The 16692-nt window shown below is 44.1% G+C and overlaps 1 protein-coding gene across 3 annotated transcripts; it reads left to right on the top strand.

Annotated features, from left to right (window-relative positions):
- The first annotated feature begins 1158 nt into the window (after positions 1–1158).
- Positions 1159–16463, top strand: LOC121530771 (F-box only protein 21). 3 transcript variants are annotated; one of them, XM_041835997.1, is made up of 13 exons: positions 1159–1388; positions 4188–4323; positions 5319–5428; positions 7305–7426; positions 7866–8012; positions 8325–8461; positions 10554–10690; positions 11004–11183; positions 11333–11347; positions 11459–11591; positions 13591–13781; positions 14434–14591; positions 14847–16463. In XM_041835997.1, the coding sequence occupies exons 1-13, from the start codon at positions 1165–1167 to the stop codon at positions 15122–15124; spliced, it is 1968 nt and encodes a 655-aa protein (XP_041691931.1). In that variant the 5' UTR covers positions 1159–1164; the 3' UTR covers positions 15125–16463. The 3 variants fall into 3 exon arrangements, with proteins under 3 accessions (XP_041691931.1, XP_041691933.1, XP_041691934.1); XM_041836000.1 differs by lacking the exon at positions 1159–1388 and adding an exon at positions 2892–2932; XM_041835999.1 differs by lacking the exon at positions 11333–11347.
- Positions 16464–16692: the final 229 nt, after the last annotated feature.

Below are 16692 nucleotides of genomic sequence, written 5' to 3'. Positions count from 1 at the left end.
TTATTCCTTGCCAACCATTCTGAAACTAACTGCAGCGCTTTGTTAAGTGTTGCAGTCATTTCAGTCGCTGTAGTAGCTGACGCGTATAGTGTTGAGTCGTCCGCATACATAGACACACAGGCTTTACTCAAAGCCAGTGGCATGTCGTTAGTAAAGATTGAAAAAAGTAAGGGCCCTAGACAGCTGCCCTGGGGAACTCCTGATTCTACCTGGATTATGTTGGAGAGGCTTCCATTAAATAACACCCTCTGTTTTCTGTTAGACAGGTAACTCTTTATCCACAATATAGCAGGGGGTGTAAAGCCATAACACAAGTTTTTCCAGCAGCAGACTATGATCGATAATGTCAAAAGCAGCACTGAAGTCTAACAAAACAGCCCCACAATCTTTTTTATCATCAATTTCTCTCAGCCAATCATCAGTCATTTGTGTAAGTGCTGTGCTTGTTGAATGTCCTTCCCTATAAACATGCTGAAAGTCTGTTGTCAATTTGTTAACTGTAAAATAATCAAACACCATTTTTTCCTAAACTTTACTAAGGGTTGGTAACAGGCTGATTGGTTGGCTATTTGAGCCAGTAAAGGGGGCTTTACTATTCTTAGGTAGCGGAATTACTTTTGCTTCCCACCAGGCCTGAGCGCACACACTTTCTAGTAAGCTTAAATTTAAGATATGGCAAATAGGAGTGCCAATATTGTCCACTATTATCCTCAGTAATTTTCCACCCAAGTTGTCAGACCCCGGTGGCTTGTCATCGTTGATAGACAACAATACTTGTTTCTCCTCTTCCACTCTTACTTTATGGAATTCAAAATTACAACGCTTGTGTTTCATAATTTGGTCAGATATACTTGGATATGTGTGTGTGTGCACAATTTCAATTCAATTTGTTGGCTTCCTTACATATCAACCATGGCATGTTGATAAATCACTACTGTATGCAGCATACACTTGTCTTGTTGTTACTAACAACATTGAGTTGATTCCATAAAACGAATTTATTTGTTAAATAAATAAATAAATAAAATAAACACATATTCCAAATGTGCCCCTCCCGACAGTTTTGAGACACTATTGACGGTTATGTGTGATCTCGAAGTTCGGCCCCCTGCGCCAGAAAGGGGCGGGGCTTGTAGATTGAGGTAATCGGAGTAAACAGTAAAGATGGCGACCTCTGGAGCAGGAGAGGGGTGCTCCAGCCTGAACGGGATCGTTTCCGAGACAGAACACAAAACATTTACAGACCTACCAGCCGAATTACTTGAGTACATCTTATGCTTTCCTGTACTCAAACATGTCGACATTTGCAACGTTTCCTGTAGCTGCAAGCGGCTACACGACGTTTGCCACGGCAGGGGGAAGGTCTGGGGACACCAGTACAAACTCAGGTGAACTGACATGATTATCTTGCTAGCTATCTTGCTAACTAGAGATGTAACTATCTAATGCTAAATGGCATCTAAATCGCAGTTGCCCCTCTAAAATATGAGATTTATTTCAGTACAGTCAGGACAGATCCGTTATAGCGAGCAAGCAAGGCAGCTGTCAAACGGCCGTTGACATCCTGCTGATGCACCAAATTCGACATCACGCAAGGCAATGGTAGCCAGCTTAGCTAAAATATCTCAGTAAAAATGAACAATTTCACAATTATTGTCTTTCACCTTGTCGTGCATCTGAGAACAGATATTGAAATTGTGTGACCTTGAATGCTGGGAAATACAGTGATTGGACTGCAGGTCTTGTGTAACGTTAGTTCTTGCAAAAATCAGTTGGCTTGACATGGCACTTTGCTGATTGTTTTTCTCTGACTGAGCCCCATGCAGTAGTGGTTCAGAGACTATTGGTATTCTTTGAAGGCCACAAACTATTAGCTAGCAATTTAGGTAGTGCTGAGCCATTAGTGCTTTTTGAAGTCGGTTCGATTATAAAAAAAATTATCACGGGTTTCGATTTATTTATTTATTTTAAACATGAAATGCATTATGAAACAATGACTTTACAATGTTTTAAGAACATTTTTAATGGAAATTCCAAAGCCTAAACATTGAAAATATTCCATTGTCTCTGATCAGGTCCACATTGGGTAGACATCAATAGAAAAATAGGAAATTACTGTGAAATAATACAATATTTAAGTTGTGTATATTACTTAGGTTTTATTTGATTACTTTATTATTTTTAATTCCTTAAAGTAATAATCTCATCTCTGCTCAGGCATTAGCAGTCAGCCAGGCCATCTAACATTATGTCCTCCCCATACTGTACTGTCTTTAGTCATCCTATTTATACTGAACAAAAATATAAATACAACATGCATGGAAGTTGTAGGTGATGTCTTTAGTAGTACACTGCCATGGTTATTACATTTACATTTTAGTCATTTAGTAGACGCTCTTATCCAGAGCGACTTACATGAGCAATTAGGGTTAAGTGCCTTGCTCAAGGGCATATCGACAGATATTTCACCTATTTGGCTCGGGATTAGAACCAGCGACCTTTCGGTTACTGGCACAACGCTCTTAACCGCTAAGCTACCTGCCGCCCCATTGTCATTCTGACTTAGCCTAGCTATACTGAACAAAAATATAAACGCAACATACAACAATTTCAAAGATTTTACTGAGTTACAGTTCATATAAGGAAATCAGTCAATTGAAATAAATTCATTAGGTCCTAATCTATGAATTTCACATGACTGGGCAGGGGTGCAGCCATGGGTGGGCCTGGGAGGGCATAGGCCCACTCACTTGGGAGCCAGGCCCAGCCAATCAGAATGAGTTTTTCCCCACAAAAGGGCTTTATTACATACTTAAATACTCCTCAGTTTCATCAGCTGTCCGGGTGGCTGGTCTCAGACTATCCCTCGGAGGAAGAAGCTGGATGTGGAGGTCCTGGGCTGGCGTGGTTACACGTGATCTGCGGTTATGAGGTCAGTTGGACTCACTGCCAAATTCTCTAAAACAACGTTGGAGGGGGCTTATGGTAGAGAAGTTAACATTCAGTTCTCTGGCAACAGCTCTTGTGGACATACCTGCAGTCAGCATGCCAATTGCACGCTCCCTCAACTTGAGACATCTGTGGCATTGTGTTGTGTGAAACAACTGCACATTTTAGAGCGTCCGTTTATTGTCCGCAGCACAATGTGTACCTGTGTAATGATCATGCTGTTTAATCAGCTTCTTGATATGCCACACCTGTCAGGTGGATGGATTATCTTGGCAAAGGAAAAATGCACACTAACAGGGATGTAAACAAATTTGTGCACAAAATGTGAGAGAAATAAGCTTTTTGTGCTTATGGAACATTTCTGGGATCTTTTATTTCAGCTCATGAAACATGGGACCAACACTTTACATGTTGCATTTGATATTTTTGGTCAGTATAGCTAGGCTGCCAAAGTATGCTGCAGAACTGTCTGACAATCATTTTACTAGTTCTTCAAAGTAGATAAGGCATACTTTCACAAATTATCTCTGGCCCTCTTGTCGTTGTGTACATTCCTCTCTCATGTGGTCTGTGTGTATCTAACGTAACGTAGCAGGTATAAAAGTGTATCCTTCCAGAGATCTGTATATAATGACGAAATGCTCATGTCTCCGCCCTAACAAAGGGAGTCGTTGTCCCAAAGGTGGGAAGGCAGGTGACAAACTTAGGTCCAAAATAAGCCCATAGAAACACATAGGGCTTGTTTTAGACAGATTTTTGCGAGAGTGAAACCTTTCGCTTTGCCTCTTCCAAACTGGCGCAATTGATTATGGTCATTGTAGTTAAATACCAGGTTTCTGCGCTGAACTAGGTTGAATATCTGCTTAATGAAAACTACAACTCCTTTAAGCCCAGCGTTCCACCTGGTTCATGATTTGATTTATTTTGTGAATTATTTAATTACTCTAGCGAAACGGTGCGTTAGGCTCACACACAAAAAATTAACTAAACGAAATTCAAGTAAATGAACCAACGTTGGTCAATTAGTTGTTTAATAACCCCAAAAAATTAAATGTTGGTTAATTATTCAGCACAAAATTTAAGCCTAATGCAGATTGCAGACATTAGATTCTTTTGGATTGTTATATTGTGAATGATCATATCTGTCAGACTGTCACACACCTCAAGTCAATACTTTTTATATGGCTAACTGTCTGCCTTAACTTTCTGACTACAGTCCCTTTTCCTACACTCCCCAGATGGCCAAGATTACAGAAGCATTACCGCCTGAACGAGTGTTATGATTGGCTGAAAGAATACAGAACGCGGCACACTGTTGGTCTACAAATACGACGAACAGTTGTATCCATCTCCCAGAGATTCTTCACGGAAGTTGTAAGTGATGTCTTTAGTAGTACGCTGCCATGGTTATTGTCATTCTGACTTAGCCTAGCCTGAACAAAAATATAAACGCAACATGCAACAATTTCAGTTCATATAAAGAAATCAGTCAATTGAAATAAATAAATTAGGCCCTAATCTATGGATATCACATGACTGGGCAGGGGTGAAGCCATGGGTGGGCCTGGGAGCGCATAAGCCCATCCACTTGGGAGCCAGGCCCAGCCAATCAGAATGAGTTTTCCCCCACAAAAGGGCTTCATTACAGACCGAAATACTCCTCAGACAATCTCGCAGGTGAAGAAGCCGGATGTGGAGGTCCTGATCTGGCGTGGTTACGGTTGTGAGGCCGGTTGGACGTACTGCCAAATTCTCTAAAATGACGTTGGAGGCAGCTTATGGTAGAGAAATGAACATTCAATTCTCTGGCAACAGCTCTGGTGGACATTCCTGCAGTCTGCATGACAATTGCACGCTCCCTCAAAACTTGAGACATCTGTGGCATTGTGTTGTGTGACAAAGCTGCACATTTTAAAGTGGCCTTTTATTGTCCCCAGCACAAGCTGCACCTATGTAATGATCAGCTTTTTGATATTCCACACCTGTCAGGTTGATGTGCACAACATTTGAGAGAAATAAGCTTTTTGTGGAAATGTATGGGATTTTTTCTTTCAGCTCATGAAACATGGGACCAACACTTTACATGTTGTGTTTATATTTTTGTTCAGTGTACTTTGTGGAGATGGAAAGAGGTGTTACTAACATTGTAAAAACTTAGCATGAAAGATACTGTATTTATTGGCAATCCTAACCCCACCACATCATGCTCAATGTGACTTGGCTGGCCTGATGGTGTAAATGTGCACTGTGTGTGTTGAGCGCATGTTGCCTGCACTGCGTGCATGTGCGTGTAATGGTGTCCGTATTTGAGTGTGTGTGTGTGAGCTTGGCTGGCCTCTTTAGCACTAACCCAGAGATCTGCAACGCAGCCTTGCGTTGGCCAGGTGCTGGGGGACAGCTTTGCTGAGATCGAGTCCCTCGGCGCCCCAGAGCACTTCTGTGAAGACGAGCTGCTTTCCATACTCAACTCAGACAGGAGGTAAGAACCATGTCCACACTCCAGTCCAGCGGGAACAACTATCTTTGGCCATTAGTTCTGTTTTAACACAACCGTTCAAAAGTTTGGGGTCACTTAGACATTTCCTTGTTTTCGAAAGAAAAACATTTTTTTTGTCCATTGAAAAAAAACATCAAATTGATCAGAATTACAGTGTAGACATTGTTAATGTTGTAAATGGCTATTGTAGCTGGAAACTGCAGATTTTTTATGGAATATCTACGTAGGTGTACAGAGGCCCATTATCAGCAACCATCAGTCCTGTGTTCCAATGGCACGTTGTGTTTATTAATCCAAGTTTATCATTTTAAAAGACTAATTGATCATTAGAAAACCCTTTTGCAATTATGTTAGCACAGCTGAAAACGGTTGTGCTGATTAAAGAAGCAATAAAACTGGCCTTCTTGAGACTAGTTGAGTATCTGGAGCATCAACCATTGTGGGTTCGATTACTGGCTGAAAATGTCCAGAAACAAATAACTTTCTTCAGAAACTCGTCAGTCTATTCTTGTTCTGAGAAATGAAGGCTGTTCCATGCGAGAAATTGCCAAGAAACTTAAGATCTCGTACAATGCTGTGTACTACTCCCTTCACAGAACAGTGCATACTGGCTCTAACCAGAATAGAAAGAGGAGTGGGAGGCCCCGGTGCCCAACTGAGCAAGAGGACAAATACATTAGTGTCTAGTTTGAGAAACAGACGCCTCACAGGTCCTCAACTGGCAGCTTCATTAAATAGTACCCGCAAAACACCAGTCTCAACGTCAACAGTGAAGAGGTGACTCCGGGATGCTGACCTTCTAGGCAGAGTTGCAAAGAAAAAGCCATATCTCAGACTGGCCAATAAAAATAAAAGATTAAGATGGGCAAAAGAGGAAGATTGGAAAAAAGTGTTATGGGCAGACAAATCGAAGTTTGAGGTGTTCGGATCACAAAGAATAACATTTGCGAGACGCAGACCAAATGAAAAGATGCTGGAGGAGTGCTTGTTGCCATCTGTCAAGCATGGTGGAGGCAATGTGATGGTCTGGGGGTGCTTTGGTGGTGGTAAAGTGGGAGATTTGTACAGGGTAAAAGGGATCTTGAAGAAGGAAGGATATCACTCCATTTTTTAACGCCATGTCATACCCTGTGAATGGCGCTTGATTGGAGCCAATTTCCTCCTACAACAGGACAATGACCCAAAGCACAGCTCCAAACTATGCAAGAACTATTTAGGGAAGATGCAGTAAGCTGGTATTCTGTCTATAATGGAGTGGCCAGCACAGTCACCGGATCTCAACCCTATTAAGCTGTTGTGGGAGCAGCTTGACTGTATGGTACGTGGGAGGTGCTTCAGGAAGCATGGGGTGAAATCTCTTCAGATTACCTCAACAAATTGCCAACTAGAATGCCAAAGGTCTGCAAGGCTGTAATTGCTGCAAATTGAGGATTCTTTGACGGATGCAAACTTTGAAGGACACAATTATTATTTCAATTAAAAACCATTATTTCTAACCTTGTCAATGACTACATTTCCTATTCATTTTGCTATATTTCCTATTCAAACTCATTTCATGTATGTTTTCATGGAAAACAAGGACATTTCTAAGTGACCCCAAACTTTTGAATGGTAGTGTACGTGTTAATCCTCCCTGGAGCGTTGTAACAATGGACAATGAAAATCTCTGTTTTTCTCCCCGTCTTCTCTCTCTTGCTTTCTTTCTCTCTCATTTTCACCTCACTTGCCCTCTCTCTCTTTCTCTCTCGCCTTTTTCTTTCTCTCTCTCCCTCCCTCTTTCTCGCTTTCTTGTTCCTTCTCTCTGTCCCTCACTCACTCTTTCTCCTCTCTTTCGCCCCACTCTGCCTGCCTCCCGTAGGAAAAGCCTGACACTGAAGTACTATGCAAAGAAAATCCTTTATTTCCTGCGCCAGCAGAACATCCTGAGGAGTTTAAAGGTGTTTCTGGAGCAGCCTGCAGAGCAGCAGTCAGCACTAGAGGGTGAGTCATGGATGTGGAGTGGGCCTAGCAATACACTGCACTGCACTTAGGTTTATCATACACTCTCATGACTTGCAGTGTAAACAAAGTAACACTGAATAATATGGACATAATACCGTACATGTGGAGTGGGCCTAGCCATACACTGCACTGCACAGCACAATACACTCTTATCCTAGTGACTAGTGGAAACAAACTCAGAGAAACAGCTTGGTTAGCATGGTCTTCTTGTGAATAATGTTGGAAATCTTGGGAATAATGTTGGGAATCTTGGGAATAATGACATGCTTGGGGAAAAAACAATGTCTGTTTTTCCATATTCATTGGGGGTTTTGAAAATAAAAGAAATAGTGTTAACGTCATAAGAAAAAATGTGGTGTATAACCAGCTTTTAACCATGTATTTTTACAGTCTCATATTGCCTCCTCTCCTGTTGTAGGAGCTGTGCTGGTGGACCAGTATTGTAACCCCCTGGCGGATGTGTCGTTGGACGGTATATCCTCCCAGCTGGAGGAGATCACTGACAAGATCAAGAAGATGCTGCGGATAAAGAACCCCTCTCATCCAAGCCTGAGGGTCACACAAGGTTGGTCTGAACTGAGGAGTTGGATGGAAACACATGTTCTCTCAGTGTCTCTTAGGAATGAATACAAAGAGCTCATACCAAGGCAGGCATTGTCAGACCTCAAAAGTAGTGTTCATGTGGAAAAGTAGTCTTGTGGATTTAAAGCAGAATAATTAGTCTGTCGTTTTGAGCACATGCCCATTTTTTGTTCTGAAAATGCCAAACTTGATTTTAGAGTGAACTAGCCCTTTAAAATATCTAACCAGGTAGATCTGGTTTAATTCTGATGTACTTTATAATGTGATCCTGTTTTCTGATTGTGTCTGATTCTAGGTGACTGTTTTGCTGTAGAGGACTTTGATCTCCAGAGACAGGTGGTCGTTGCCCTCAACGCTGTTTTATACGAGCAGCTTCAGTACAAGGGCAACGAGTGTGACTACTACAACCCTCTCAACTCCTACATACAGCAGGTATGAGCTGCTACAACCCTCTCAACTCCTACATACAGCAGGTATGAGCTACTACAACCCTCTCAACTCCTACATACAGCAGGTATGAGCTACTACAACCCTCTCTACTCCTACATACAGCAGGTATGAGCTACTACAACCCTCTCTACTCCTACATACAGCAGGTATGAGCTGCTACAACCCTCTCAACTCCTACATACAGCAGGTATGAGCTGCTACAACCCTCTCTACTCCTACATACAGCAGGTATGAGCTGCTACAACCCTCTCTACTCCTACATACAGCAGGTATGAGCTGCTACAACCCTCTCTACTCCTATATACAGCAGGTATGAGCTGCTACAACCCTCTCTACTCCTACATACAGCAGGTATGAGCTGCTACAACCCTCTCTACTCCTACATACAGCAGGTATGAGCTACTACAACCCTCTCTACTCCTACATACAGCAGGTATGAGCTACTACAACCCTCTCTACTCCTACATACAGCAGGTATGAGCTACTACAACCCTCTCCACTCCTACATACAGCAGGTATGAGCTACTACAACCCTCTCCACTCCTACATACAGCAGGTATGAGCTGCTACAATCCTCTCTACTCCTACATACAGCAGGTATGAGCTGCTACAACCCTCTCTACTCCTACATACAGCAGGTATGAGCTGCTACAACCCTCTCTACTCCTAGATACAGCAGGTATGAGCTGCTACAACCCTCAACTCCTACATACAGCAGGTATGAGCTGCTACAACCCTCTCTACTCCTACATACAGCAGATATGAGCTACTACAACCCTCTCTACTCCTACATACAGCAGGTATGAGCTACTACAACCCTCTCTACTCCTACATACAGCAGGTATGAGCTGCTACAACCCTCTCTACTCCTACATACAGCAGGTATGAGCTACTACAACCCTCTCTACTCCTACATACAGCAGGTATGAGCTACTACAACCCTCTCTACTCCTACATACAGCAGGTATGAGCTACTACAACCCTCTCTACTCCTACATACAGCAGATATGAGCTACTACAACCCTCTCTACTCCTACATACAGCAGGTATGAGCTACTACAACCCTCTCTACTCCTACATACAGCAGGTATGAGCTACTACAACCCTCTCTACTCCTACATACAGCAGGTATGAGCTACTACAACCCTCTCTACTCCTACATACAGCAGGTATGAGCTACTACAACCCTCTCTACTCCTACATACAGCAGGTATGAGCTACTACAACCCTCTCTACTCCTACATACAGCAGGTATGAGCTACTACAACCCTCTCTACTCCTACATACAGCAGGTATGAGCTACTACAACCCTCTCAACTCCTAGATACAGCAGGTATGAGCTACTACAACCCTCTCAACTCCTACATACAGCAGGTATGAGCTACTACAACCCTCTCTACTCCTACATACAGCAGGTATGAGCTACTACAACCCTCTCTACTCCTACATACAGCAGGTATGAGCTACTACAACCCTCTCTACTCCTACATACAGCAGGTATGAGCTACTACAACCCTCTCAACTCCTAGATACAGCAGGTATGAGCTACTACAACCCTCTCAACTCCTACATACAGCAGGTATGAGCTACTACAACCCTCTCTACTCCTACATACAGCAGGTATGAGCTACTACAACCCTCTCTACTCCTACATACAGCAGGTATGAGCTACTACAACCCTCTCTACTCCTACATACAGCAGGTATGAGCTACTACAACCCTCTCAACTCCTACATACAGCAGGTATGAGCTACTACAACCCTCTCAACTCCTAGATACAGCAGGTACAGTAGCTCTGAGCTCTAATAGAGAGGTTCTAGAGGACATGGATGATGATGACGTTTTCCTTGGCCTGTATTCACAAAGCGTGTCAAGAGTTTTAGTGCTGATCTAGGATCAGTGTGTCTTTTTAAATCATGATGAATAACAGTAGTTGGACAGGGGGACCTGATCCTAGATCAGCACTCTTACTCTATGAGACTTTGTGAATATGGGCCCTGGACTTGATTATTCACCTAGGAAACATTATGGACATTGTGTGTCTCACATACTCCCATGTCTCCTCCCTATATAGGTGCTGCTCCGCCGGACAGGCATTCCCATCAGCCTCTCTGTCCTCTACATGACGCTGGCCAGGAAACTGGGGGTTCAACTGGAGCCTGTTAACTTCCCCAATCACTTCCTGCTTCGCTGGTGCCAGCAACAAAGAGGGTAAGGGGCCAAAGTGTGAGAGGAAGTGAATGGAAGGCAAATGCTTCTTTAATGACCAAAGACTAGACGTTTTTCATCCACTGGTATAGTTGTAGTGCATAGTGACAATCAATCATAAAATTCATTGATCTTGAAGGGATAGTTCAACTTTTAGTTTTGAACTAGTTCATGATTGGGTGAAATTCAGTATTGCTCTCTCAAAATTGCTGGGTTTCAATATACCCAATGTAGCATTGTCTGCATTGCACACCAGAAATCGCGTCAAAGTAACCTGTTTGTACTTGTATTGATAAAGCTTCATGTCTCATTTCAGGAATGGGGACATCTATGATTTTGTGTACATTGACGCCTTCGGTAAAGGCAAGCAGCTGACGGCTAAGGAGTGTGAGTACCTCATCGGTCACCAGGTGACTGCAGACTACTACAATGCCATCAGTACAACAGAAGTGCTGCTAAGGATGGTGGGGAATCTGCTCAACATCGGCAAACGAGGGTAAGACTTATGGACATAGGATGTGCTTTTTTTCCCCTGACTAATAAATAATTTCTGCTTTTCTGACATCAGAAAATCTCTAACCGTACATCATGGAATTGAATCAATCCAAATGTTTCTTTTTTCCTGATTTTCTATGTTGTCCTCAGGATCTCATCCTTGAGGTAATGTTAGGGTTAGAGTTGGTAAAAAATACATTCCTACACTCAACTGTCACCAACTGTCATATTTGTGGTATGAAACAACACTGTGTATCACTGTGCTATGTCTTGCAGGGAGGGCAATGAGAAATCCTACCAGCTGCTGAGAGACTCTCTGGATCTCTACCTCACCATCAACCCAGACAACGTCCAATACCTTCTACTACAGGCCAGACTCTACTTCCACCTGGGCATCTGGCCTGAGAAGGTTAGCATGATATCTCAACATGGCATATTTACATTTAGTCATTTAGCAGACGCTCTTATCCAGAGCGACTCCCCCGTGGGAATCGAACCCGCAACCCTGGCGTTGCAAGAGCCATGCTCTACCAACTGAGCCACACGAAACCCAAATACACTACATGGCCAAAAAGTAGGTGGACACCTCTTCATATTAGTGGATTCGGCTATTTCAGCCACACCTGTTGCTGACAGATGTGTAAAATCGAGCACGCAGCCATGCAATCTCCATAGACAAACATTGGCAGTAGAATGGCCTTACTGAAGAGCTCAGTGACGTTCAACGTGGCACCGTCATAGGATGCCACCTTTCCAACAAGTCAATTCGTCAAATTTCTGCCTTGCTAGAGCTGCCCCGGTCAACTGTAAGTGATGTTATTGTAAAGCGGAAAAACATCTAGGAGCAACAACGGCTAAGCAGCAAAGTTTTGGGCCACACAAGCTCACAGAACGGGACTGCTGAGTGCTGAAGCGCGTAAAAGTCGTCTGTCGTCGGTTGCAACTGTTCTTCGGAAGCTTCATGAAATGGGTTTCCATGGCCGAGCAGCCACCACAAGCCTAAGATCACCATGCGCAATGCCAAGCGTCGGCTGGAGTGGTGTAAAGCTCGCCGCCATTGGACTCTGCAGCAGTGGAAATGCATTCTCTGGAGTGATAAATCACGCTTCACCATCTGGCAGTCCGACAGAGGAATCTGGGTTTGGCGGATTCCAGGAGAACGCTACCTGCCCCAATGCATAACGGCAACTGTAAAGTTTGGTGGAGGAGGAATAATGGTCTGGGTCTGTTTTTCATGGTTCGGGCTAGGCCCCTTAATTCCAGTGAAGGGAAATCGTAACGCTACAGCATACAATTACATTCTAGACAATTCTGTGCTTCCGACTTTGTGGCAACAGTTTGGGGAAGGCCCTTTCCTGTTTCAGCATGACAATGCCCCCGTGCACAAAGCAAGGTCCATACAGAAATTGTTTTTTGAGATCGGTGTGGAAGAACTTGACTGGCCTGCACAGAGCCCTGACCTCAACCCCATCAAACACTTTTGGGATGAATTGGAACTCTGACTGCGAGCCAGGCCTAATCGCCCAACATCAGTGCCCGACCTCACCAATGCTCTTGTGGCAGAATGGAAGCAAGTCCTCGCAGCATTATAATTAAATAATATAATATGCCATTTAGCAGATGCTTTTATCCAAAGCGACTTACAGTCATGTGTGCATACATTTTTACGTATGGGTGGTCCCGGGGATCGAACCCACTACCCTGGTGTTACAAGCGCCATGCACTACCAATTGAGCTACAGAGGACCGCATTGTTCCAACATCTAGTGGAAAGCCTTCCCAGAAGAGTGGAGGCTGTTATAGCAGCAAAGGGGGGACCAACTCCATATTAATGCTCGTGATTTTGGAATGAGATGTTCGACGAGCAGGTGTCCACATACTTTTGGTCATGTAGTGTATTTGTCCATTCATCGAAGTATAGGCTATTTATTTATTAATTATGAGTTATTTTGCATTTGATTATAATCACATAGAAACTGAAATAATGTAGTGTACATGTAAGTGGACCAAATGGCTTTATCCTGGCTTTGATACTGCAGATTGTTGTTAAAAACATTAATTTGGCTTGTGTCATTTGGCTATTGTTCTGCCTCCTCTTTTTTTAAACGTTTTATTGTCACATACACCGGATAGGGGTAGTGAATTGTGTTGTGTTACAGGGTCAGCAATAGTAGTACGGCGCCCCTGGAGCAAATAAGGGTTAAGTGCCTTGCTCAAGGGCACATCAACAGATTTCTCACCTCGTCGGCTCAGGTATTCAAACTAGCGACCTTTCGGTTACTGGCCCAACGCTCTAACCGTTTACCTGCCTCTACCTGCTTACTACGGTACAGAGTAGAGGACAAGCTTTCCCCAACTGATAATGACTGGTGTCTGCTTGATGTCTCACCCCTCTCCTGCCTCTTCCAGGTCCTCGACATCCTGCAGCACATCCAGGCGTTAGACCCGTCCCAACACGGGGCAGTGGGTTATCTGGTGCAGCACACCTTGGAGCACATCCAGCACAAGAAACACCCTGTAGAGCCAGAGGTGAAGAGACGCAGCACCCCCGAACACCTAGAGCTGCAATACAGTGTAGGCCTCATCATGAAACACAAGAGGTGGGTCCGAGCAGTCAGTCTGCCTGTCCGAGCAGTCAGTCTGCCTGTCCGAGCAGTCTGCCTGCCTGTCCGAGCAGTCTGTCTGCCTGCCTGCCTGTCCGAGCAGTCTGTCTGTCTGCCTGCCTGCCTGTCCGAGCAGTCTGTCTGTCTGCCTGCCTGCCTGTCCGAGCAGTCCGTCTGCCTGCCTGCCTGTCCGAGCAATCTGTCTGTCTGCCTGCCTGTCTGAGCAGTCTGTCTGTCTGCCTGTCCGAGCAGTCTGTCTGTCTGTCTGCCTGCCTGCCTGTCCGAGCAGTCTGTCTGTCTGTCTGCCTGCCTGTCTGAGCAGTCTGCCTGCCTGCCTGCCTGCCTGTCTGTTTATCTATTCCGTCTATTAATCCTTCCTGTCTATCAATCCCTTGATCTTTCCATCGGTTTATCCATCCATCCATCCCTGAATCAGTTGTTTGTCCTCCACCACCCTCTTTCTAGGTAAAGTTGTAATCCTCTACTGCTGAATAACACTGTCAATGTAAAACTCTACTGTATTCTGATGAATGGCAGAATAACTATTTATGAAATAATAATTTGTATTATAATCATTATGATTTGTAAACCTGTAGTGTGCCCTTTCCCCATGTGTGACACTGTACCTCATCTCCATCTCTGACACCAGGTCTGGCTATAACTGTGCGATCTATGGCTGGGACCCCAAGTGCACCATGAGCCAGGAGTGGATCACCACCATGAGGGTCCACCAGCTGTCCAGCGGGGCTAACCAGCCCTTCTACAACGTCTTAGTGGAGGACGGCACCTGCCGATACGCTGCCCAGGGTACATCTATACCAGACAGACTAACATGCTGTACATGTCACTGAAAGACATTCTCAATATGTCAGGGCAGTGGTAGTTTGTTAAGGAGGCGCTCTGAGAAGAAACATGACAAATGCTTATTGAAGAGTTATACATGCTGGATGAGTAGTATCCCTGTCTGCTGAGGTGTAGGCCTATAAACTTTCAAATGTACACAGAATATGCAGCTGTTTTTTAAAAAAAATTATCTTTACGCCTCTTTTTCTCATCTCCCAGAAAATCTGGAGCCTCATTCCGCCCCTCTGGAGATCGCTCACCCGGAGGTGGGACGCTACTTCTCAGAGTTCCATGACAGCCACTATGTTGCCAACGAGGAGCTGCAGACACGCTACCCAGAGGACATGTCAGAGACCCTGGGCACCGTACAGGACCTCTACCACAGACTGATGCCCAGCTCAGGGCATGCCTCAGGGCAACAGGAGAGCCCCAACGGCCCCTCCCAGGACCAGAAGAGCCAGGACAGCCAGGAGAACCAGGACGCCATGTCCATATAGCTAAGCCTCCACTACTCCTCGGCCCCATCCAAAACAACCCCTAGTTCCTACCACCTAGGCAGGCACAGGTAGATCTGAAAGGATTGGATGTGTATAAACAATATGGCAGAATTACAACTAGCCTATCACAGGGCAGGGTAGAGCTACCACTAGCCTATCACAGGGCAGGGTAGAGCTACCACTAGCCTATCACAGGGCAGGGTAGAGCTACCACTAGCCTAGCATAGGGCAGATTGTAGCTACTAGTAGCCTAACCTAACGTAGCAGGCGTAGAAAGATGCCTGAGCGGAGTCCCCACTTCCGTTTTTCAGGGGAAATGGAAGTTAGGTTGAAAATACTGTTTCCCTGAAAACTTTCTGCAAATGCCGCTAAGGGTGCTACTAGCCTATCGTGTGGCAGGGTGGAGCTACTACTAGCCTATCATAGGGCAGGGTGGAGCTACTACTAGGGTCTAGGGGTTGTTTCTGGACAGGGCCCTCCTCTCTTCCCCCTCCAGTTCCATTACTTGACACAACATCCCGTCCCCAAAACCATCAGGGCCGTCCGTATTCACAGTCTGAGTAGGAAGTGCTGATCTACGATCAGGTCCTCCCCCTGTCCATATTATCTTATTCACTATGATCTTAAGGGCAAAACTCATCCTAGATCAGCACTCCTACTCTGAGAAGCTTTATTTTGAATACTGGCCCAGGAATGCTTCAGTACCTGGATCATGTGCTGTACCACCACCTGCCAACCAACACCAGTCCAAGCCAAAGCCCCTTTTCTCTCTCTAACTTCATGAAGACTTCCTGAGCTCGACACCCTTACTCTCTCTCTCGCTCTCTCTCCACCTCAATCTACTTTCTCCACCATCAGTCCAGAAGAGGTCTTCCCAGACTTGACTCCCTAGGCCCTCTATCCCTCTCCACTTCCACATGAAACAATATGAAAATGAACTTTACAGTATGAAACAATATGAAAATGAACTTTACAGTATGAAAATGAACTTTACAGTATGAAACAATATGAAAATGAACTTTACAGTATGAAACAATATGAAAATGAACTTTACAGTATGAAACAATATGAAAATGAACTTTACAGTATGAAACAATATGAAAATGAACTTTACAGTATGAAACAATATGAAAATGAATGTTACAGTATCTCCTCCCTCTGTCATTACATTATAATAATGATTCATGCACTTATGAAAGGATGGCTTTCACATTTCTAGAACGTGTTATATTTTTTTCTGTATATTTACAAGTAAAACATTGCAGGAATACAATGACTTGAAACAGGAATGGGTTGTGAGACTTGAGGAAAATGAATAAAATAAAAAAAATTCAATGTGTCTTTTGGTCTGTCTTTACTGTGGTATTACATCAATTAGAATAGCCACAACACTAACAAATGAGGAGAGCCAGAACCAACCACCAATTAGGTTATACTTGCAAAAATCTTCATTGTGCTTATTAATAAGGGAGCCGTCACAACATGCACACTGAGTGGAGTGAGCCTCTGGGTTATATACTATCTCACGATAGGTCAGGATAGGTGCAACCTCAGAGATAACATACAAT

The sequence above is a fragment of the Coregonus clupeaformis genome, chromosome 18, assembly GCF_020615455.1.
Source record: "Coregonus clupeaformis isolate EN_2021a chromosome 18, ASM2061545v1, whole genome shotgun sequence".
Lineage (NCBI taxonomy): Eukaryota > Metazoa > Chordata > Actinopteri > Salmoniformes > Salmonidae > Coregonus > Coregonus clupeaformis.
Note: the sequence above shows the minus strand (reverse complement) of the source record. Positions and strands in the feature narration are given on the sequence as shown.